This window comes from Mytilus trossulus, chromosome 11, assembly GCF_036588685.1.
Source record: "Mytilus trossulus isolate FHL-02 chromosome 11, PNRI_Mtr1.1.1.hap1, whole genome shotgun sequence".
Classification (NCBI taxonomy): Eukaryota; Metazoa; Mollusca; class Bivalvia; order Mytilida; family Mytilidae; genus Mytilus; species Mytilus trossulus.
Window position 1 is genome coordinate 22,611,366 of NC_086383.1, and position 24,814 is coordinate 22,636,179.

Consider the following 24,814-nt stretch of genomic DNA (forward strand, 5'->3'; position numbering starts at 1 on the left):
AAGCATTACCAATTATCTACAGCATTTAGATATAATTTTAATGAGAAAAAAATCCCCGTTTTCAAAAAAATTTACATTCAACTGCTTCAGGTAGTGTTTCAATGTATTATTTAAATAGGTGCTGAGTCAATCGACTGAGGATTTAAAGTCAAAGGTGTGTTTTGTTATTAGAAACTTTTGTAAACTTCTTCAGCCATTTGCAGCTTAACATATTGCTAAGGCCATCAGACTCAAATGTGAAAATAGACCATGGCCATTCAGACTGAAATGTGAAATAGGACAATGGGGAATTAGCTTAAATGTGAAATATGACATTGGCCTTTTAAACTTAAATGAAAAATATAACAATCAAATGGAAAATTTAGATTTAACTTTGAAATGGGACCTTGGCCATTTTGACTAAAATATTGAAAAATCAATGTGATATCCTGTTTACAACTTTGGCAGGTTGGTAATTTTTACTATACATCTATAACATCTGAAAAATAATTTTCAGAAAATTGATATGTTGTGTCCATCTTTTCTTTGAATATTCAATAAAGGATGAAGTGATATTATAAATGAGACAACACAAAATGGAAATATATATACAATATGAATCATCTCATGGATAATGTGATGTTATTTCTTATTATACATATTGTTTCGTAATGGTTTTTTTTCCAGAATCATGGTTTAAAAACAACAACATTAAGAACCATAACTGACCACTTAAATTGTACCCACAAAATATCATTTCTTTTCTTTCTAATATATTACGGTTTATAAACACAACATTCATGAAGGTAAGACTATAACTGACCAATTAAAATGTACCCACTAAATAACATTTCTTTTCTGTCTAATATGTCATGGTTTATTATAACAACAACATTAAGACCATAACTGACCACTTAAAATTTATCCACTAAATATTGCTTCTTTTCTTTCTTACGTATCTTGGTTTATTATAACAGCAACATTAACATTAAGACCATAAATGGCCACTTAAATTGTACCCACTAAATATCGTTTCTTTTCTTTCTTATGTATCATGGTTTAAAAACAACAACATTAATGTAAGACCTTAACTGGCCACTTAAAATGTACCCACTAGATATCATAGCATGGTTTATCATAAGAACAACATTAAGATCATAACTGACAACTATAAATGTAACCACTAACATTTTAAGTGAAAAGATACAACTGTTTGACACACATTGACTTTGGCATATCTGACTAAAGGTTCTTCTTAATAATAATATAACACATATATTGATACAATACAATATAAAACCTCTGATTTTTACAACAAAAATCATATATACTACACTTTTTTATTACAAGTACAGATCCATCTCGTAGCATGGCTGAAACTGTACATTACATTACTAAATAGACACAAATCTTATCAGATTTCATATATTTTGAGTTCTTCTTAGGTTAACCAATGAAGTTTAAACATGTACCTTGTTACAAAAAAATGAAAGTAAAAAAGGTACATGTATTGAAAAAAGCTTTAAGTACTCAATAAGCTTAAGTCATCTACTTTTACATCTATATACAATACACTGAGACCTAAAATATTGAATGTAAAACAACATTTCACTGTATCTCAGCTGTGATGATCAGCAAATGACCATAGGACATCCACATCTATACACTAATATGACATGCAATGCTGTTTATGTAAATCCCTCATAACCAAATTCCCCCATTGTAAAATCATATTTTTTTTCAATTTAACAGCTAAAACTGATAAAACTGTAAATTTTATCTCAGCTCTGACAGAAGCAAATCCTTCGTATGATAAATAGAATTTCTCCTATTTATTATCAAAAATGAGAAACCTCTTTTTTTTCAAATCTAGACTAGAAATCTTTTTAGACATCTTCATGGTTTAAACTTAAAGCTTGGTCCCTTTATAATATTTATACTTGTATTACTACAACAAAATGCTTTATGGTATTATTTATCTGTGAAAATGTTTTTATTTCAAATTAAAAACAATAGGTAAGTATGTACTAAAATTAAATGGTAATATTAAAATATTTTTTTAGAACATAAAATATATCAGCTAGGAGTACCATTAACCGAGGCAGCGACTTATAAATATGGGTTGGAGTTAAGTAGTTCATTTATATGTTTTGGAGTTTAGTATTAGACGTCCATAATCATTGAAAGTACACATTTTTATTTAAAAGGCATACTGAAGCACAACTCCAGATGCAGGATTTTCTTGCTGTATTGAAGACCCATTGGTGGCTTTTGGCTGTTAAAATCTGCTCTTTGATCCCGTTGACTCGGACATTATTTCCATTCTCAATTAAGTTATAAAAATGTTAGAAATATCTTCCACTGGACATTAAGTACACAATTATTAATGAATCATTGATTAAAAACACTATGGTTCAAAGGTTAAAGGGTTAAAAGGTTAAAAGTCTCTACTCTAAGTTTTGGCACTGAATAATTTTAACAAATATGGTTATGCAAAAAAATTTGGTTGACTCATTGAAATATGATCAACAGGAGAAAATTCTCATCCATTCCCAAAAAAAATTAAATGTCAGTAAACAAATCAAAACTGCTACTAAAATGTTTAGTTATAAAATCTATATTATTGGTAAATAAATGAACAAAACAAATATACTACTGGTGATAAACACATAATGAAAACTAAAAAGGTAATAAGTAAACCATAGGTGACTTCAACATAGGGATATCTTTAAGTCTACAGTATAAACATCTGCTCAAATTAATCTCTCAACAGACAACACACAAGTATAAATAATAACTTTAAAACGGTAAAAACTGAGTAAAATATATAAAATATCATTCTAAATAAATCAATACAAAACAATATCGGAATACTATTGTTACAATAAACTAAATGTCTAACTAATTAGGTTCATTAATTTCCATGAAGTGTCAAAAATTGATTCATGATTAGTTTGGCAGTTGCTATCAAAAATTTGTCAGGTTATTTATTATTTGGCAGACTTGACTGGTTTATTTGCAAGTTAAGACAAAACTATTGCCAAACAAACTATATGTGGCATTATTTCTTCTAATAAAACGGAAATAAATATTTGACTAGTTTTTGGCAGCACAGACAGAAAAGAACTGTAACATAGAAATTGTAGCTTGAATACAAACCAACCCAGGCTAAAGGGGGGTTCCAAACCTATGTCCTCACTCAAAAGCATTGGTTGTCATAAAAACTAGAAGGTTTCCAACCCGAGCAACCCCTTGGATCCACCAACTGGGAAATTATCATGATAAATCAAAACCATGGATAATAAATTGTCCCTTTCTTTTAAAATTGATTTGTTAATTATCATTGTATTTACCAAATTGAGCACATTATGGGACTATATATTTCATCATGTTATAAAACATTAATTTGAACTTTTCCTCATCATCCATTCAAGCTTAAAGGAAATTGTATCATATTTAATATGAATGGGCAAAATTTACAGAAAACTTTCATAGATATAGGAAGATGTGGTGTGAGTCCCAATGAGAAAACTCTCCATCCAAATAACAATTTAAAAAGTAAACCATTATAGGTTAAAGTACGGCCTACAACACAGAGCCTTGGCTCACACCGAACAACAAGCTATAAAGGGCCCCAAAATTACTAGTAAAAAAAAAATTCAAACGGGAAAACCAACAGTCTAATCTATATAAAAAAAACATGGATTCTGAGACAGTAAAAAGTTAAATATCCATTAACAATTAACATCTAGCTTTTGTACCAAGAACTTTTATAAAAAGTTTGAAGAACAAAAAAATCATTTTCCTTTCACTTCAAAGGAACATATGCTAAAATCTCAGAAAAATAATCTCATAAGTTAATATACAATATGTATACATTTGACAAAATAATACCAGCTTTGTTTATGTACTCGACTTTAGTAGTGATCACTTATGCTAGAATAATTACATCATTCTGATGGAAAAAGTAATTACATTCTACCCAAGGATACCTCTTAACAATTAGTTTATAAGTAACAAGATAAAACCAACAGTTAAAATGTATTCCAAAATCCATCAAATTGTAGGGCTTAAGGAGGCTCACGGGTATAAGATTTTCAGAAAAATGTTGAACATTTATTTTTCATTACAAATTTTATTAATTACCTTGAGTAGTTGTAACTTTATCATATGGTACAAAAATTATCCAAAAAAATCAATTCCTGTTGGCCCCAGGTGACTTTTAAAATGTTGATATCATTGAAAAAGCTCTAAATTATCTCCCTTTGGTGCAAAAATGCCATTTTTTGGCATTTAAATTAAAATATCTTTTTTAACTCATCGGTGACCTATTTTCTTTATTGTTGTTTTCGAAAAAGCTGTACATAAACTAAATAATTGTGAAATTTAAGCGATTTCTGTAATTTAGCTCTTTTTTTATTTCGATAATATCGCTTTTTCTCATATTAGGTCAACAGAAGAAAAGAACATTATCAAAAATGTTTGCTTCTTTCGAAGGCAGATTGTGAGCGTAAATGAACAGTGACCCCATTTTTTTATTTCATTTTTCTATTAAGTATAAGATAAAGTTCATTTATAGAAAAATATAGCGAAATCCTATATTAAATAAAAATTTGGATTTAGACCCGCGAGCCCCCTTAAAAGACAAAAACTTTGTTAATTGTTGAAGGTTGTCTTTTCTTTAGATTGGGTAGGTGTCCAAAAAAACCTCATGCCACAACAGTGTTTAGTTACGGAACAGCCCAAATAGACCTTATTGCTATTTTGGAATCTGCAACCTTTGAACTTTTGATGTCATACAATCACTTTTGCATGTGATGTCAAGACATTTTCTATTGTGACATCAAAATTTTACGGGAACCTTTACGATGTCTAGTAATGTTTGACAAATAGGAAATAGGTCTATACAACAACAGGATATTACATCACAAAGATCTGATAAAATACATAAATTTTCCATTGCAGTTAAAAAGACAAATGATGGCATTGGTTAGTTTCTTCTCCATTCCTATATCTTTGATACCCAAAACAGGTCAAAAATAGACAGACCATTTATATACAGTTCTCAATTCAATAAAGAATTTCACATATATCTTCTAGCACAGGGTTTAGATAAATGTTAATATGAACACTATTAAGTCTGGGTAAATTTAGGTAGTGAATTCTTCATTAGGTATAACAATGAACACATTACAAAATTACCCACAAGAGAAAATGTCCTCCATTACATCCTCTGAAACTATGGCCAAAATGTATAAATCAATGACCAGTAGAATGACCAGTAGTACCCGGTAAGCTGAATCTTTCTTCCACATAAATGGAAATATGAACACTAATTTTTAGTAATTTTAGACAGTGAAATCTTCTTTAATTACTTCAATGAACACATTTCCAAACTACTCATGCGAGAAAAATTCCTCTGAAACTATTCCCAAAATGTACAATTCAATGTCCAGAATCTGAATCTCTCTGTCACGTTAATGTTAATATGAACGCTAAGTATGAGTAATTTTAGGCAGTGAATTCTTCATTAGGTATAACAATGAACACATTGCAAATTACCCATAATTCCTACAAACTTCCTCTGAAACTATGGCCAAAATGTATAATTCAATGTCCAGTAGTAAGCTGAATCTCTCTTTTCCGTAAATTGTACTTCACTTCTTTGTCCTTTGTCTTAGATATCAAACTCTGGCCATTCATATTGGTAATTGTTCGTTTGGGAGAATTTGGATACGACCCATTTTTGGCTTCTGACTCTAACTCAGCCTGTGTCAAGTAAACCCCTTCATGGAGAGTCTGTAAAAGAAAAATATAAATGTTACACCTAGAAAGCAACCCTGAAGAACATGATTTGATCCTGTGAACTGTGAATTTATTTTTATTCATTGGATACAAGTTTTCTTGGATTTATTGATTACAGGTGAACAACAAATTTAAATTTTCAACGACGTACAAATTTTTAATACTCATGTACACAGACTTAAACCAAGCCAAGCAATCTAATACATGTATCAAACAAAATATGATGTTCAGTACACAAAAATTGGTATTTAATTTAATAATGTTGTAGTTTCATTTATTTCATTTTTAATTGTTAGTACCAATTTCCGAGGATTGCAGAAAAACTCTATTTTATTTGATAGAATACTTGGTTTGTGGTTTTATAAGACTTTGCTTAATACATATCTCTGAGAAAGTAGTAGGAGAAATAAAACCCATATTCAGCTCAAATATCAATTTTCTTGGATCAAAGAAAAACTGAATTTTTGTGGATTGCTTCAAAAGTTTGCATATTGGTTTTTGTACGTCATTGAGCATTTATTTGTCTCATATATATACTTCCTTTTTCAACTTAAACTCAAATGGGCAATTACAATGTGTCCCCTTGCTTGAAGTGTATGCCCTTATATTTTTCAGTTATTGGTTGTTTGCCTGTGAGAGAGCTTTTACATGTTTAGTTATTTAGATGGAGAGTTGTCTCATTGGCACTCACACCACATCTTTCTATATCTAATTAGGTTTACTTATTTGATTTATTTAACATTGCCATTTGGAGGACTTTTATAAAGCTGACTATAGGTTATGGACTTTGCTCTTTGTTGAAGGCCTTACAGTGACCTAAAGTTTTAAATATTTTGTCATTTGGTCTCTTGATGAGAGTTGTCTCATTGGCAATCATACCTACAGTGACCTATAGTTTTAAATATTTTGTTATTTGGTCTCTTGACGAGAGTTGTCTCATTGGCAATCATACCTAATTATAAAGGCTATTTTTTCAATACTATTTACCGTACCTTCCATCTCCAAGTTTTAGCATACAATGCACACAAATAAACACACAAACCACTACCAGTTATCTGAAAAACAAATGGTGTTATATTTAGCTGTTTAAGAATTGAACTTTATTGCATAGCAATATAATATTTCCCATAGAAAGTAACCAAAAGTAAGCGTGCAATTAATTCTTTTATTGCACTAGTGCAATAAATCATCAAATTGTTGCTTGTTTCTAGATTCTTATTGTGAATGTGTTTATAATTTATACCTGTATTTTTCATAATAAAATATTTAACTCCATGATGTGAACCAACGCCTGTGTGAATCATTTCGATAGAGTCCTTAAAGTGGATACCTTGGTATGCCGGGTTGTCAAATTATGCAAATGAATGAAACATTAAAATAATACTCCAAATTGACAACAACACTTCAAATGGTCTGCAATTTTATTTGCTATGGTCTACATGTTTTGCCTGCAAGTATATATAAACTAGAGGCTCTAAAGAGCCTGTGTCGCTCACCTTGGTCTATGTGAATATTAAACAAAGGACGCAGATGGATTCATGACAAACTTGTGTTTTTGTGATGGTGCAGTGCTTGTACATCTTATTTAACTGAACTTGCTGCTTACAATTATTTCTATCTATATTGAACTTGGCCCAGTAGTTTCAGTGGAAAATGTTAGCTAAAATTTACAAATTTCATGAAAATTGTTAAAAATTGACTATAAAGGACAATAACTCCTAAAGAGGTCAACTGACCATTTTGGTCATGTTGACCTATTTGTAGATCTTACTTTACTGAACAGTATTGCTGTTTACAGTTTATCTCTATCTATAATAATATTCAAGATAATAACCAAAAACAGCAAAATTTCCCTAAAATTACCAATTCACGGGCAGCTACCCAACAATGGGTTGTCTGATTCATCTGAAAATTTCAGGGCAGGTAGATCTTGATCTGATAAATAGTTAAACCTTGTGTGATTTGCTCTAAATGCTTTGGTTTTTGAGTTATAAGCAAAAAACTGCATTTTACCCCTATGTTCTATTTTTAGCCATGGCAGCCATCTTGGTTGGTTGACGGGGTCACGCCACACATTTTTTAAACAATATACCCCAAAGATGATTGTGGTCAAGTTTGGATTAATTTGGCCTGGTAGTTTCAGAGGAGAAGATTTTTGTAAATATTACTAAGATTAACGAAAAATGGTAAAAAATTTACTATAAAGGACAATAACTCCTAAAGGGGTCAACTGACCATTTTGGTCATGTTGACTTATTTGTAGATCTTACTTTGCTGAACATTATTGCTGTTTAAAGTTTATCTCTATCTATAATAATATTCAAGATAATAACCAAAAACAGCAAAATTTCCCTAAAATTACCAATTCAGGGGCAGCAACCCAACAACGGGTCATCCAATTCATCTGAAAATTTCAGGGCAAATAGATCTTAACATAATAAACAATTTTACTTCATCAGGTTCACTCTAAAAGGTTTGGTTTATGAGTTATAAGCCAAAAACTACATTTTACCCTTATGTTCTTTTTTTAGCCATGGTGGCCATCTTGGTTAGTTTGAAGGGTCACGCCACACATTTTTTAAACTAGATACCCCAATGATGATTGTGGCCAAGTTTAGTTCAATTTGTGGAGAAGAATTTTGTAAAAGATTACTAAGATTAACGAAAAATGGTTAAAAATTGACTATAAAGGGCAATAACTCCTAAAGGAGTCAACTGACCATTTTGGTTATGTTGACTTATTTGTAGATCTTACTTTTCTGAACATTATTCATAGATGCCAACCCCCTTTTGACCCATTCAGTAACAAACTATCAAATTTTCCGTATTTATGAAAAGTTTTCAGTAATCATTCAAAAACGTGCATTTACCAATAAAAATTACTGAAGAGTGATTGCAAAGTGATGTGCACTAAAATGTTTCGTTAAACATGTTATCTGTAGTATGTATTCTTTTCATTAATTGTTTAGATGTTCTCGACTCGTATATTTTCATTTTGTCAAGGAGAAGTAGAGAAAGGGGGAAAGCTACTCATAAAATGCAAGTTTGCCTCTTTGGAAGTCAGTTAGTTACCCAAAAATAGGTCGATAACTCCCGAGAAACCGGAAGTATCACATTGGCATTTTCTAAATACCGGAACAAGACGGAAAAGCAATGATAAAAATCCGCTTTTTACAAAATTGAACGATGATGATTGCGAATCCGTAACTATTCGACTTTGATCGTAATAGCGTAGTTTTGATCGCAAAATCGGAAAAATTACGGGAAAATCGTAATGGTTGGCATCTATGCATTATTGTCCATTATTGTCCAATCTTTACAGTTTATCTCTATCTACAATAATATTCAAGATAATAAGCGAAAACGGACAAAATTTCCTTAAAATTACCAATTCAGGGGGAGCAACCCAACAATGGGTTGTCCGATTCATCTGAAAATTTCAAAGCAGATAGATCTTGACCTGATTAACAATTTAACCCCATGTCAGATTTTCTTTAAATGCTTTGGTTTTTGAGTTATAAGCCAAAAACTGCATTTTACCCCCATGTTCTATTTTTAGCCATGGCGTTAAAACTAGATACCCCAATCATCATTGGGGCATCTGATGATTGGGGTATCTAGTTTTAAAAATGTGTGGCGTGACCCGTCACGTTTGACGGGTCACGCCACACATTTTTAAAACTAGATACCCCAATGATGATTGTGTCTAAGTTTGACTTAATTTGGCCCAGTAGTTTTTGAGGAGAAGATTTTTGTAAAAGTTAACGACGACAGACGCTGGACGCCAAGTGATGAGAAAAGCTCACTTGGCCCTTCGGGCCAGGTGAGCTAAAAAGAAGATGTGGTATGATTGGTAATGAATCAACTATCCACAAAAGACCAAAATGACACAAACATTAACAATTATAGGTCACAGTACGGCCTTCAACAATGAGCAAAGCCCATACCGCATATAGTCAGCTATAAAAAGGCCCCGATTATAAGACAATGTAAAACAATTTAAGCGAGAAAACTAAAAGCCTTATTTATGTAAACATAAGAGAAACAATGAAAAGTGAAAGTAGCAATACAGAGTTATAAATAGATAAGATAAATATAGAAAATTAAAGTTTCTTTACAATGTAAATTGAGTTCGTTTTACTTTTATATGATACATGAAATTGTTCTAAAGGCTTGGTATATTATTGGTCGAACTTCCCATGGTTCCTACCACTTTGCAAGGCTTCTCTTCCAACCTGGCCATTGTTGGAGGTTACTACTCCCTTGCACGTCGGTAACAATAGGAAGATTATGGTCGTCGCTATGGATAATAAAATTGTCGAAAAATGTTCACTTGTTAATTATTTGATGACTATAATTTTTTGGATCGTCTTCAGTAGTTGGTCTGTTTAATGGCATGGTTGTGAATTATTCCTAGATCATTTATTCAGAAATATTCCTTGGTCCATGTACATATACATGGACCATAGACCAAGGAATATTCCACACTTGCGACGAAATAACAACTGAACAAGATAACCACGATGTCCGATACCACTTTATCTAAAAATGATAGCAGATATAAATGATAGCAGAAGAAACGTACCACAGGCGCTGATCTGAATAAATGATCTAGAAATAAAGTTATAGACCAGGCCTGCATACATACCTGTATAGTTAACCACAGTAGTAAATATATAACTGAAGTCTGTTTAAACAACTCTAGTCCAAGCTTACAACATAATATTGCTTCTGTCAAGGTTATTGCACTGTAAAGGAGAAAAAATACATTTATACCAAAACATACTTGTATGCAAATCCAAAGGTAGTTGTATACAACTATACAAAGTTTCATAAATAATCATTTTTTAGGAGTTATGCTTTAATGCACTTGGATTGACTATAACCATATAAGTATAGATTATCGGGTTTTCTACACATTAATATTGTAAAATATCAGCCTCAAACTACAATGTGAACCTTTTTGGCAAGTGTCTGATATTTTATGAAATCTATAAGTAGAAAACCGGATTATCTGTTTATTGTTCTATTAATGGTCTTTTTTCCACTCCCTCAGACAGTTTTACGCTTGACGAAAGCAAGCTTGATAACCTCTCCTCTTGCATTGTGATGTCTCTGATAATGCCTGGTCTCGTCTTGATATGAGAATTACTGAGAGACAGAGCAGGGTGATATAGGCGTAGGGAAGGACGATAATACAACATTGAAGTAGTTAAGTTTAATTATCTCCCTTTGATTACTTTAGACCAGGTTTTAATTTGTTATTGCAGCCCTTAGTTTCAGTGTTGTGTAACTGTGTAAAGTTTCAGTGTTGTCTAACTGTTTTGGGGGATTAGTGCTTTAAAATGATAAACTTTTACCCCAATTGCAATATTTAAGTTAGATTTTCTCCCCTTATGTAGGACTGGTATTGTACACCTGTATGCACATCCAAATGTAGCTGTATACAACTTTGTAAAATTTCTATTCGTTTAAGAGAAGTTATGTCTTAAAGGAATATAGGTGATGGACTGACAAAAAGATATCAAGAATACTGTGGATTCATTAATATTCGTTTGATACCACTTTTCGTGGGTACAGGAGAACCATGAATTCAAATGTTCAACAAATTTCAAATTTTCTAAAGGAATAAGTGTAGACTTTGTCAAAACCATGAAATTAAATATCCACTAACATGTCAGTTTACCTCGAACAACTAAAATTGGTACCCACGAAAATCCACAGTAGTTCCTAAAATGTGATGCCTGCTTATTAAAAGTGTGCAAGGTTGTAGAAAAACACTTAATGCAAATAAAATTTCTCAATTTTACGATCTGTTGATAACCAAAACCATGTTTCTGATTTAAGTCAGACAGTGTATTTAAGTTTTTATGCATACAACTAAAAGATTAAACCCTTTAACATACACAACTTCTGCATTTGATATAAAATAGTCTTACCAAAACATCCAACACTGAACACCAACTCTTCTACACTGTACATCTGTCACATAAACATACCATTGTCTACAATATATTAAAATTGATTGATTGATTATTGGTGTATTTATACAACATTTGGGACAACATCCCTAATGCGCCTCGAAATGAGGAACTCAAAAGTCACCTGTAAAGAAAAAAATCTCTGTGAAGTGATATTGGACATGTTTCTATTTTTAACAAATGACTGAACTTAATTATTTGTGGTGATTAGGAAAGTAGAGGAACATAGAATAAATGTGTAAAATCTATGGAGCTATTAAAAGTGTTCAAAGTATTAAATTTTAAAATAACTTATTGTGTTAAAAAGGGGATATTTTACCACAAGGAGCAGCATCACAAAACGATGTTCGGGTTAGCTAATTTACGAAAAAAGTAATCCCACTTCGTACCCCGAAAATTTCAGCACATACATGAAAATGTCACAGCTTCGAAACGAGCTATCATACATATCCAAGTTTCTGTTATAGACTAAGCTATAGGATAAAAACGTTACCATTACCGCCTATGTAAAAACAATTAAAGATTTTGACCAATTTGAGCTATTTCATGGGCCCCATGTTGATTGGCTAAGGATTACAGTTGTAGAATAACTTAGACCACTGAGCCTTAAATACAAACTTGAAGATGGTCTCAGTCTCACTCGTCACCAGGGAAAATTTAATATAGAGATTTCTAAATCAACAGCCTTCTGACATTTACTCAACAGTTTAATATTTTAAATCAATTTTTTTAAATGAGAAAAAGATTTTGTAAACACTAAAATGTTAAGTTTGGTTACCTTCTTCTTTAAAAATAAATTTGAAATATGATAGTAGCTATCATTCATACAGCTGTGTCTCTCAATTTAAAGTTATAAAAAGTGTGATTGACAACTAGCAAAATTTCACCAGAATAGTGTTTATCTTGAGCATGCTTAGAATTAGTTTTTTTCAAGAGTGCTTTAATTCAATTCAAAAAGGCCACATACATGTACATGGCATAGTTTGGGTATATTTAATATTGAGAGAGAGAGAATAATTCTAATGAGTGGAGTGGTGTTGTCAGTTTGTTTTCAATCTAAGAGTTTGAATGTCCCTCTGGTATCTTCAACCCTGTTTCTCCACATTGGAAGCCTCACTGTGACCTTGAGATGAAGAACATAAAAAAGTGCTATTCCTTTGAATGTAGAGCCAATTGAATTTATGACATGTTGATACACTGTATGCATAATTTATTTAACTTAAGTTTGTTGGTACAGATATTAGACTGATAATTTCAAGTGCAGCTAGTGTAATACTCTTGGGACCAGAAAAAAATGTCTGATTAAGCAATGTGTCAGATTACTCAGGTTTTATCTGCAGGAATAGGCATATTTTGGGGCTAAAAAAATGTGTCGGTTAAAGCAGGATGTTGCACTACTCAGGTGTCTGATAAAGCAGATAATACTGTACTAGTATTTTGTAGTTGATTGATACCTTGTATGCATTTTCCCCAATCAAATTCAACATTACATTAATACGTACCTTATTAGACCTTTACACTAGTAATTTTGGGCCCTTTTATAGCTTGTTGTTCGGTGTGAGCCAAGGCTCTGTGTTGAAGGCAGTACATTGACCTATAATGCTTAACTTTTTTAAATTGTTATTTGGATGGAGAGTTGTCTCATTGGCACTCACATCACATCTTCCTATATCTACTTTAAATATAGTTGGAGCAGATATAAGACTGATAATTTTATGTACTAGTATTTTGTGTGTTTGATTGATACCTCATATCCATTCCTCCCCCTTAAATTCCCCCAAACATTAATACTTACCTTATAGTTGGAGCAGATATAAGACTGATAAGAGTTAGCCTCCATAAGTTTAGAGGATGAGATTCTTGTATTTCTAGTATATGTTTCAGGAAAAACGTATTCAATTCTACTACCTGGAAACAAAATAACATAAACTAATAAATAAATTTTGTGTATTTACTGTTTTCTGATTGGTTAAAATTATTAGTTTTATTTTCAATGTTGCCAATTTTAATGGCGCCACGCCCACTCTGACGTTGTGTATTCATACGCCAGCATGTGCGTACATTGTTATTGTCAAGATAAATAATATAAAAAGTTCTTTGAGCCTTATTTTTGATAGAAATTTATTTATAATGAATGGCAATAATTTATTTTGATTTTATTGAACCATAAAACTAATTTTTGACTCTTCACATTTTACATAATCCGCGTCGCGGATTATTCAATGTGAAGAGTCAAAAATTAGTTTTATGGTTCAATAAATTCAAAATAAATAATAGCCATTCATTAAATAATGTACTGAAAACAAAATCTATATGAAATGATATCAGAGAAGGGGCTTGGATTCAAATGTGTAAAACTATTTTTTTCAAAAGTTTTCATGGAAATAGTTGTAAGTAAGAATGTGCCAACCATTAAAATTCTCATACAAACGATATTTTGAAGCTGTTTCTTTGAAATCACCTTCATACAAAGTTAACAACTATACAGTATGGGTTTTTATCATTGTTAAAGGCCATACAGTTGCCTACAATTGCTTTCATCTACTTCATTTGAACTCTGGTGGACATTGGCGTTTCTCCTTACTGTTACAAATTACAATTGAATGCAAGAGTAGAATTCTAAAATGACAAAAAGCTTCAATCACCTGATGGTGTGACCTTGACTTTGTCCTCCAACATTTCAACAAGAGTTAAGCTTTCCTGTTAACCAAACACATTCATGACATTGGTTTATGTTTTAAAGTATTGGATAAAGTTTAGGTCTCTACAGTACCAACAAGCTTTATCTATAACCATATTAAATCATGAAATAATCCTATGACCACTGATATTGAAATCAAGAGAATTCCAAGTACAGTGCATCGCCAAGCTAACAAAATTAAATGAAGAAAAGAAAAATCTGATGTTAGATTTTAAACTACAAGCCTTTACAGAAATATGGTTTCCCCTTCCAAAACTGAAGTAATTGGTTGATAGGTTGAATAATTGTCATTGTCATATTAGAAATAAAACAAGAATGTGTCCTCAGTACACGAATGCCCAACTCGCACTATGTTCATTGGACCGTGAAATTTGAGTAAAATCTCTAATTTGGCATTAAAATTAGAAAGATCTTATCATAGGGAACATGTGAACCAAGTAGTTTGAAGTCGATTGGACTTCAACTTCATCAAAAACTACCTTGACCAAAAACTTTAACCTGAAGCGGGACAGACGGACGAACATACGCACAGACCAGAAAACATAATGCCCCTCTACTATCGTAGGTAGGGCATAAAAATAAACAAGTTTTCTTTAATATACTTGCAATTTATGTTTTAAAGAAAATTTGAGAAAAGGCGAAAATAACAAAAAAGTATTTAGCTAATGAAATTAATGAAAGAAGTAATTAACAAATTAACTTAAACATACATACCTGCCAGAATATTATTATTATACAGATTGCTACTATTCTCATATAAGATGAATTTGGATCCAACCATCTCACGTGAGTCCAACTGAAAATAGACAAAGATCAATTAAACTGGTTATATAAAGAATACAAATCTATACTTGTTAATATCAGACTTTATTATCGTTTTCAAAATTTAATGTATCAAAATAATGTTATTCCTAATAAATCAACGTCTTCATGCTTGAGTGAATTTTCAAAATCAAAAGACCATAACTGCACAAATTATCAGACTGGAACACAATTGGAACTTGATCTGTAACTTCAAACTTGTTATGATAAAACAATATACCAAATACCAAATCAATATCTTCAAGAATGAAGAAAAAAGTGAAAAAATTGATTTGCCAGACTGACAGATTGACTGACAGGCAATACAGATGGACGGAGTGCAAACCTAAAGTCGTCCCCTAAAATCATTTTGTAATGGGACTAATAACTATCCTGAATAGTCCAAATGATGTAGATGGAAGGAAATATAGATGTATATGTAGGGATACATCCGTCAACGATGAGGTAACACCGTATATCATTAGTCATTTATAAAAAAAAACTTAACTTGAAAACAAAGGAGGAACAAACACCCTGATGTCTTTTTTAAGGTTGTTTTTGGTTGGTGTCGTCTTTCAAGTAGTTTTTTTACTATTTTAATGTATCACTCGTTACAGAAGGTATATTGTCGTCATTTGGCAACACTTAAAAAAGTTTTTGTTTGATATTGCCTACACATGTTGATTAGTTTTTGTTTTGTTTTTGGCAAGCAACATAAGTTAAATGTTCTAGATATAAAAAAAAATATGCTAAAACCAGAGGAAGAAAAATTTCAACCAATTAGTAACATACAGTTTTTTTGAGGTAGGTTGCTTTTTAAGTTGATTGAGAGGCAACATCAACCAATTCAAATTTATTTTTGGCCCTATCTTTACCTTGCTGGTGTGAACTGTAACACTGCTCTTCTGATCTTTCCTGATGTAGAATGTATAGCTCTGAAAAATAAAAAATCATGTCGTTTTATAAATCTATCAATTAGGTACTATATCAAAATCTTAATCAAGAATAATGCAATTAATATTAACTCTGATTTGAAAAATATTATCTGTATCAAAAATTTGATAAAACATCAATTAACTCTAAAAATCTGAATGTCAAAATCCTGACACTTACTTAATACTTTCCCAATGGTAGTTTCTCATTTCTAACTTTTTACAGATCTCCATGCCAATCCAGATTCCTAGACCGTTACAGATCAGCACGTCAAGGATTAAAGAATCCCACCAACACTCAGCAAAGTTTGGCAGTAAATGACAAAATACAATCTGAAATAGGACAAAATATAATAATGCTGTATACCAACTAATTATGTGAGCAATTAATTTTGCAACTTTCAGGGGCATAAAAAAACAGTGAATATAAGATGTATAAATCATCATGAATATTTAAAACGCAGATCTCTCTTTAATTACCTACATCGAATAATTTTTAAAATGACAAGATTAAATTGCTGCAAAGTGGGATAGAAAGGACTGAAACTGAAATAGGGTATCCACAAAAATAAGTTGAACGAGTGAAACAGTGAGCTACTGCTCACTGATGATACCCCCACCACAAGTGGATAATGTTTATAGTGTAAAAATATGTTAGTGTTCGGTAAACAGGAAGTTGTTGAGTGATGAATCTGAAAACACATGACACGGTATAAATGACTTATATAAAGCCTGAAACCAAATTTCAGAAATCCTGGTTTTGTAGTTCCTGAGAAATATGTGACAAAAATATTCATGGGACTGACGGACGGACTGATGGACAGACAGAGGTAAAACAGTATACTCCCATTTTTCAAAGCGGGGGTATAATAATTAAAGTAACCCTGTCAAATATTTAGGAACATGTCCAAAAGTTTTTTTTCTCGGTTATCTATTTTTCTTGTCTTTTGAAGAATTCCAACTGATATTGAATGGCAGATCCTTGTGTCTCGGTCTAATCAAATTAATCTTACAACTCATGGTGATTTAGAGCTTAATTCAATTGCCTATGATTGAATACAATGTTACGGTGTTGTCTTTAGAATTTTTTTTTGTATTATTGTGAAAGTACTTTTATTCGTGGGGTACCAATTTTCGTGGTTTTCGTGGATGACTTTATCCATGAATTTAAGTGGCCAAAGAAATAAAACAATCATTGTCCAAATCAAGACATGAAAAGATCCTCATGAAGGTTTGATTACTGATATGATTTAGAGAATATGATGAATAACCTTGATTCTGACAATACTTCAATAGCAGTCTCAGAACAACAACTGAATGCAGGATTATACCCATTTATTTTCATAACCTAAACTTAAACTGTACAACTTTTAATCTTTTAATTCTCATAAAAAAAAAATTCAATGAAAGTCAGATTTCCAGTTTTAATATGCTAGTATAATAAAGTGTTCATTTTATATCCTCATAGTTCTCCTACACATGGGAAATAATAATTTCATACTGGGCTTGATTTTGATAAGAATTATTTGACAATTCGAGATACGTTTATAGCATTTTGTTTATTATACTGATTTCTATAGGTGACATATTTATGGCCTAATTAACACCTCTGATGGTCCTTAATTTGTTGATCACTTTATCCTTGGTTAATTAGTGTTGTCACTACATTTTACACGGTTCAATGTTTACTTTGCAATTTCCTTCAATCCAGACTATTTTTAAACTTCGTTTCAAAAGGCTTAAATTTTTCATTTTTTATTCTAGAAAACTTAAATCCACAAATCTAAAAACCCACGAACATGTAAATATTGCTCAAACTACGAAAATTGATACCCACGAATTAAAGTACTTTCACAGTAGTGTCCTTGGGTTGTATTCTCAATGAAATGGTCACAATCTTTTTTCATTTAGTACAAGCACAAAAAGTCATAGATACAATGGCATTCCAATATTCCAACACCATTTTAGAAAAAAACAATAATAAATTAGGGAACAATGGCATTCCTATAATGGAACACTATTTTAGAACAGCTCTATTATGTGAAAACCCTGTACAGGATGGTAAACATTTCAATTTGTCAAAAAAAACCCAAGAAAATGGAGCACTACATAAGTTTAAAAGGAAAATCTTTCTGCAGTATTATACTTTAGTATTGTCTCCTGTAAGAGTTACCTCAGAAAACTCCCATAAGACACTAATTGTCCACAATATTCCATAATGTCTGATCAACAGTGCTTTCATTGTCCATCCTAAAAAATGTGCCACTGCAAAGAGGTCTAAGTGTGACCATATTCTCGCTACATCAATCTGGGAACAATTCACAGCATATTGCTAAAAAATAAATGTTAAATTGTTAAACAGAGTAATATACGATGTACACATACAAAAGTATTTCCTGTATTTTGTTGCAAATATGTTCACTTTAATGTTCAGTAACTCTCTTAATCTGATTGATAAGAGTTGCCTCCCTTGATTGCAATAATTCTTCAGTGTTAAATTTGATGATTTGTATGTTTTGTCAATACAAGAGCTTAAATGTGCTCAATCTTTACCTTTCTGTGTAATATTGTTTGTTTGTTTTGTTTTTGGCTTTTCATCATTTTTTTTTGTTAATGGTTTACATGGTGTTGTCTGTCGATTACAATTTGATATTTTTTTATGTCCCCTTTGGTTTCAACGTTTAACAGAAAGGTATATAACATTACTCTTCATTGCATTTGACCCTATGTACATTCTTTTTTAGCCATTTTGGTAATGGCAGGTAGGGTCATCATCCACATTTTTAAAACTAGATACCTAAATGATGATTGTGTCTAAGTTTGCTTAGATGTGTGATGAGAAAAGCTCACTTTGCCCTTCTGGCATGCTTAAGCTAAAATTAGTAGATGTGGTATGATTGCCAATGAGAAGTTAACAAGTGTAGGTTAATTATGTTAATGTAACCTCGACTCACCTTTTCTGATAGTCCAACCCCTTTTAGGTCAGGATATAACCATTCTATCATCTTCCTCACATCCTGACGGTTTTGGAACAGGAAAAAAACAAGTATATGGAAATACAGGACACTTAAACCTAAAATATAACAATATAATGGACATAAATTTATTCATTATTTTACTTGCATGAACAGATATACAACAGTTGAAGTAGAAATTGGCCAAGTAAATTGTTTGGGGTTCATGTAATGCTGACTTTTTAGTTTAGGTTTCATTTCACGATGTAATTTGCTAAACCTACAGGCCAGAGCTCAATTTTTGAAAATTTTTAGTTAGATTCTGTTGGCCTATAGATATGATTTATACAGTCCAGACAGCTATTTAACAAGCCTGGGCTGCCGGGGCTGCCACTCAGCATGAAGACTGCGTTGTTATGTTTTGTTTTGTCCTATAGCTAATTTCTGTGTCATTTGTTACCTTTGTGGAAAATTGTCTCATTGGCATTCCTACCACAAATTCGAATTTTAATAAAGCAGCAAGAGCCTGCTTGTAAATTATAGCATGAACCGATAATAATATTTCAGAAATAAATTATATTCACATCTTCCAATGAAGCACAACAACAACCAAAAAGTCTAGTAAGGGTCATTAACTATTACTAATGGAAAGTCCCTGATGGTTCAAATTATTCTGACCTTTTATTATATTTTCTTTCAGAAACAATACATATTAATATGTCATCAGGCATGTATGTTTTTCTTAAAAATTCTTTTTATGCTTTCATTTATTTTTTTCATTTCTTTCCAAATTTTTACTACCTTGTCAAGCTTGTTGCAATCGTGGGTGATAATTTAATATCTCTTCACAGAAAAATATAATTCATAACCAAACTTTTTCAAATTATACTGTAAACAATTTTCCAATACATTCAACAGTCTGTCAATAGCATTCAATCAACGATAATGATCTACAGGGACAAAATAGTTTCCTCCTGAAATTAATGATTTTACTAGCATCAAAACAGAATCCATAGATAGCTTGCTACTCAGGTATAGATTATCTTGAAATAACACAATCATTCTGTTTCCATAAACATATTGACGTATATTTTAAGGATAAATTTTCCCACAAAAATCTGTGCAAAAATTACCAAAAATCTATAACAATTTAAACAGAGTTGTTTACTTTGTGCATTTAGGCCATGCAAATTTAAAAGTGAAAGTATGATTTGCAGCCAAATTAGCCTTGAAATCACATTAATATCTAATCAATCTTTACCATGTCTACGCTAAGCCAATTGTCAAGGCTTATAAAATTACAACTACAGGCCAAAATCTGTGCAAATCAAAGTGCTGGATAGCACCTCTGGAAAGTTTGCAACTGTAGCTGTGTATTATTCCAAAAGGGTTATATACATGTATTATTTTAAAATATGTATTTCATCACAGCTTTGATGTTTTAAACTAAACCATTGTCTCGTCAGTAATTATCAAAAATCACTTTTTTTTAAGTTTTGATATTTTCTCATGATTAAAACCTTAAACTGTAGATCTAAACTAATGAAATATACATGCAGAAAGCTCTGTTAATTTCTTTTTAAAATTACCCATGCCATGTCAACTTCAAGGGCCTGTGAATTAGTATTTTTCTATTGGTTTAGGGCCTTCATATTTGTTTTTAGTAAATTAACACGTAAGTTTTTTTTAAATTGTTCCACATGTTTCATATCGGGGTCTTTTTAAGCTTTCTACATGTATATGGTACAAACATTTCTCATTATTGACGACCTTTATTGTGGCCAATACATTTTCATTCTTTGAACTCTTTTGGATAGCATTGGTTCTTTGCAAAAAAAATACTGCATGCTTACTTATAAATAAGACAATTACAGTAATTTAAATCATTACAACTGTAAAGAAAGTGAATTTATATTAAAGGCTTTTATCAAAAATAGGGAACATGTCCATGGGACTCAAATGATGCCCTCGCTAGAATTAACGTTATAAACTCAAGAACTGTAAATGTGACACTACCACATTTTTTACTTGATCTAATTAATGGGTTAATAAACATTGTGTATTCATTCTAATTATACAGTATTGCGCAATAGAATTGTAAGATCTTGACATTTGTTTTGTGTCAGAAAACAATATGTTATGTCAACAATTTGATCGCAATCCAATTTCAGAGCTGTATCAAGCTTGAATGTTGTGTCCATACTTGTCCCAACTGTTTAGGGTTCGACTTCTGCAGTCGTATAAAGCTGTGCCCTGCAGATCATCTGGTTTCATTTGTAACAAGGCACAACCCTAGAGCAGTAAAATTAAATCCACCAAAATTCAAACTTGATCAGTGTTTGTGGTAATGAGAATTGTGTATAAGTTTCATAACATTTGGTTAAGACAAACTATACTTAGAGAACAGAAGCTTAAATTTACAGCAACTTTTCTTTTTGTAAAGTAGCATTAAACACTAGAATGGTAAAAGTTACGCAACTAAAATTCAAATTTGACTTGTGAATTGTGGTTATAAGCATTGCGTATCAGTTTCATACAATTTGGTTCAGGCAAACTAAGTAAGAGAACAGAAACGAATTTTGGGATATATACGGAGGTACTTATAAGTAAGGGAAGAATGTAGTACATACTTACAGAAGAACAAGGATAAAACTCAATACGGTGGGAGCATAACAACAGCAGTATGACCACAGGAATAAAAGTTTATATACGCTAGATTCATAAATTTTTTGTTGTAAGCCATTCGTTTGATATATTATGGCAGAGACATATAATACATTATTATATGTCTCTGATTATGGTAATCATTGCCTCTGTGTTTGGATGACAAAGCAATTGAATTTCTATTTAAAAAGGGCATGCTATGCAACGTGTTTGTCTGTAATCTATATAAATTTTGAGGTGAAAATGCTCATACCCTGACCTATGTTATTCTAAGAAGAAGATGCTGACTCGGTTGCTTTTAATATGGATGCTATATGATACGAATTTGCGATAATACACCAGAGGTGGTATGATGTAAATTATTGGAAGAAGACCGAAGAAGAATTGACGTTGGGTCAATGTTTTTCTGTTGTCAGTTTGATCCACTTGAGCATGCTGAACGAGTGAAAGCTCTTGTTATATCCACATTGGAATGTATTGAAATAACGGAATTAAAAGTTTTCAAATGATTTTTTTGCATCAAAAACCTATCGGTCGATGTTTAAATAGATTTTTTTTTATGAAAGCCGGTACCGTATTTACCTGTACTCGTCCATTACTGAGACATTAGACATATAATAATCGAGTATTTTATATTCTATCACCTGTGTTTTGTTATAACAAACCGATTATCACTTGTCAATTATCCGTCGGCTTCGTCACCTCATTCCCGATTTTTTTCGATTCTCTCGGGCTTTTACCACGTTTACGTATGTTCATAGTAAACAGGTAAAAGTAGAGCGGAAAATGTTCATTCATTAAATTTTCATGAATGAAACTGACGCAATCTGGCGTAGATTTCTTGTGATTTTCTCTTCAACGTATGGCGGATCAGCGAAGTAGTGTTTGAGATACTCATTTTCAAAATGAAGTTAAATTCATCTGAATCGTTGTTGAACATTCAATTCTTTTTTTTATTAAAGCTGTTATCTTTTCAGTCAAATGAGAAGTTACTCAAAATTTTAAAAGAACCTTCCAAGAATCAGAATTCAAACACTAGTACTAGTACTAAATTATCTCGGATCAGAATAAATGGCGATAATCTGTCACCATAAGTTTGAGGCCAACGGCTATGGAAAGTAGCAATAGCAAGCTATAGCAAACTTTCCAAAAACGGAAAATCTATAATGATAAACAGAGTTACTTTGTCACTTTCTGCATTTAAAGACCAAGCAAAAGTGAAGTTATGATTTGCAGCTAAATTAGCCTTGAAATCACATTAATATCTAATCAATCTTTCAGCTAAGCCAACTGCCAAGGCTTATAACATTTCAACTACAGGCCAAAATCAGTGCAAAATACGGAAAATCTATAATGATAAACAGAGTTTCTTACTTTCTACATTTAGAGGCCATGCAAAAGTGAAATTATGATTTAGAGCCAAATTAGCCCGAAAATAAAATTAATATCTAATCAATCTTTCTGCTAAGACAGATCTATGCCAATTAGGCTAACAAAATAACAACCTTAAGTCCAAAATAATCTATTGCAAATAAATCAGCCAGCCTTTCTTTTTATCATTTGTCATTTTAGTGCCTTTAATAGCTTGCCATGAGGTATGAGTTTAAAGACAGACAATATTTTTTGTTAAAGGCTATAAGGTGACATATATAGTTGCTAATTTTATCTAGTTTCTGGTTGAGAGTTGTCATCCACAGCTTATTAAAAAGTTATTTGGTATGACTATGAGGCCAAATGTCTGTTTCCTGCTTCCGACCGACCCTGACCCTAGATCTTTTTAATCAAATCAGGAAAAAAAACGTTTCCGGTCCGATCCAGATCCGTATCTTACTATGCCCAAACAATAAAATGGCTGCTCCCAGCACAAATGTGCTACAATTAAGGTTTAAAAAAAACGTCAGCACTGGGAGAATTATTAAATTTAAGCTTTTTTAAAGGGATTAAATCATTTTGGGGTACAGGACCCTAACCAAACATGACATTTAACTGACTGCAAATCTGACAGGGAGTGCAAAAATTAAAAAAAAAAAAAAAAAAAAAAAAAAAAAAATCCTGAGCTACCGACCCTGATTTATTTGCCTTGGAAGCAAGAAACAGACATATATTTTTTTTTGGCCTGAGCAAACATGAGTTCAACTTTTTTGTACAGTTCTGAATATAATTATCTTACCAAAGACTATTCTCCATAGTGCAGGATGTGGTCTGGTAAAAGGACCTACAAATACATTGGAAAAATTACAACTTTATCTTAACATAGACTCCCCACTACTGTAAATTCAGAAATTATTGCATGCATTTATTATTGCAATTTTGTCATTTTAAACTAAAATGCCGTTTTTATCTTTGCGATTTATTATGAGAAAAATCCTGTTTAGTCCATATATAAAGAATTTCAAAATGTGAGTTTAAATTATTGTGATTATAACTCTGTCACATTTTTCGAAAATAATAAAAACATTGCATATGATTTCTGAATTTATAGTATTAATGTTTAAAGTGACTAAACCTATTTTCACAGGTTTTATGTCAATCTCTAAACAAATCATACACTTAAACTAGATTAATGTGCATTATCTATCATGTAATGGATGCATAAGTAAATTCATTGGATAACACTTTTCCTGAATTTGTCTTATACATGCATACAAGAGTTTTCTCGTTTGAATTGTTTTAGATTTGTCACTTCTGGGCCTTTAATAGCTGATTATGCGGTATGGGCTTTGCTCATTGTTAAAGGCCGTATGGTTACCTATAATTGTTATTTTTTTTTTATCATTATGGTCTCTAGTGGAGAGTTGTCTCATTGCCAATCATACCACATCTTCTTTTTTATATAGTTTATACAAATGTTTGAGTTGTTTTCTAAATTCCAATATCTTAGGAGAGATCTTTTCTTTTTAATGGACAGTCTCAACATTTTAAATTTCATTATTTTTTTGTAAGATGTCATAGGCCTTTGCAAATAGTAACAATAAGTGTACATAATTATAATTGAAA

At 31.6% G+C, this 24,814-nt stretch overlaps 1 protein-coding gene across 2 annotated transcripts in view; it reads right to left on the reverse strand.

Moving 5' to 3' along the window:
• Nucleotides 1-1,465: 1,465 nt before the first annotated feature.
• The window catches only part of LOC134690885 (phosphatidylserine synthase 1-like), a 37,883-nt gene continuing 14,534 nt past the window's right edge, over nucleotides 1,466-24,814 (reverse strand). For both annotated transcript variants that reach the window (XM_063551022.1, XM_063551023.1), the window contains exons 3-13: nucleotides 23,988-24,032; nucleotides 19,154-19,272; nucleotides 18,373-18,531; nucleotides 16,381-16,532; nucleotides 16,143-16,202; nucleotides 15,181-15,262; nucleotides 13,561-13,673; nucleotides 11,724-11,789; nucleotides 10,433-10,532; nucleotides 6,777-6,839; nucleotides 1,466-5,778 (exon numbers count right to left, since the gene is read on the reverse strand). In XM_063551022.1, the coding sequence (XP_063407092.1) occupies nucleotides 5,590-5,778; nucleotides 6,777-6,839; nucleotides 10,433-10,532; nucleotides 11,724-11,789; nucleotides 13,561-13,673; nucleotides 15,181-15,262; nucleotides 16,143-16,202; nucleotides 16,381-16,532; nucleotides 18,373-18,531; nucleotides 19,154-19,272; nucleotides 23,988-24,032 (1,148 nt within the window). In that variant the 3' untranslated portion in view covers nucleotides 1,466-5,589. The remainder of the gene's footprint in view (nucleotides 5,779-6,776; nucleotides 6,840-10,432; nucleotides 10,533-11,723; nucleotides 11,790-13,560; nucleotides 13,674-15,180; nucleotides 15,263-16,142; nucleotides 16,203-16,380; nucleotides 16,533-18,372; nucleotides 18,532-19,153; nucleotides 19,273-23,987; nucleotides 24,033-24,814) is intronic.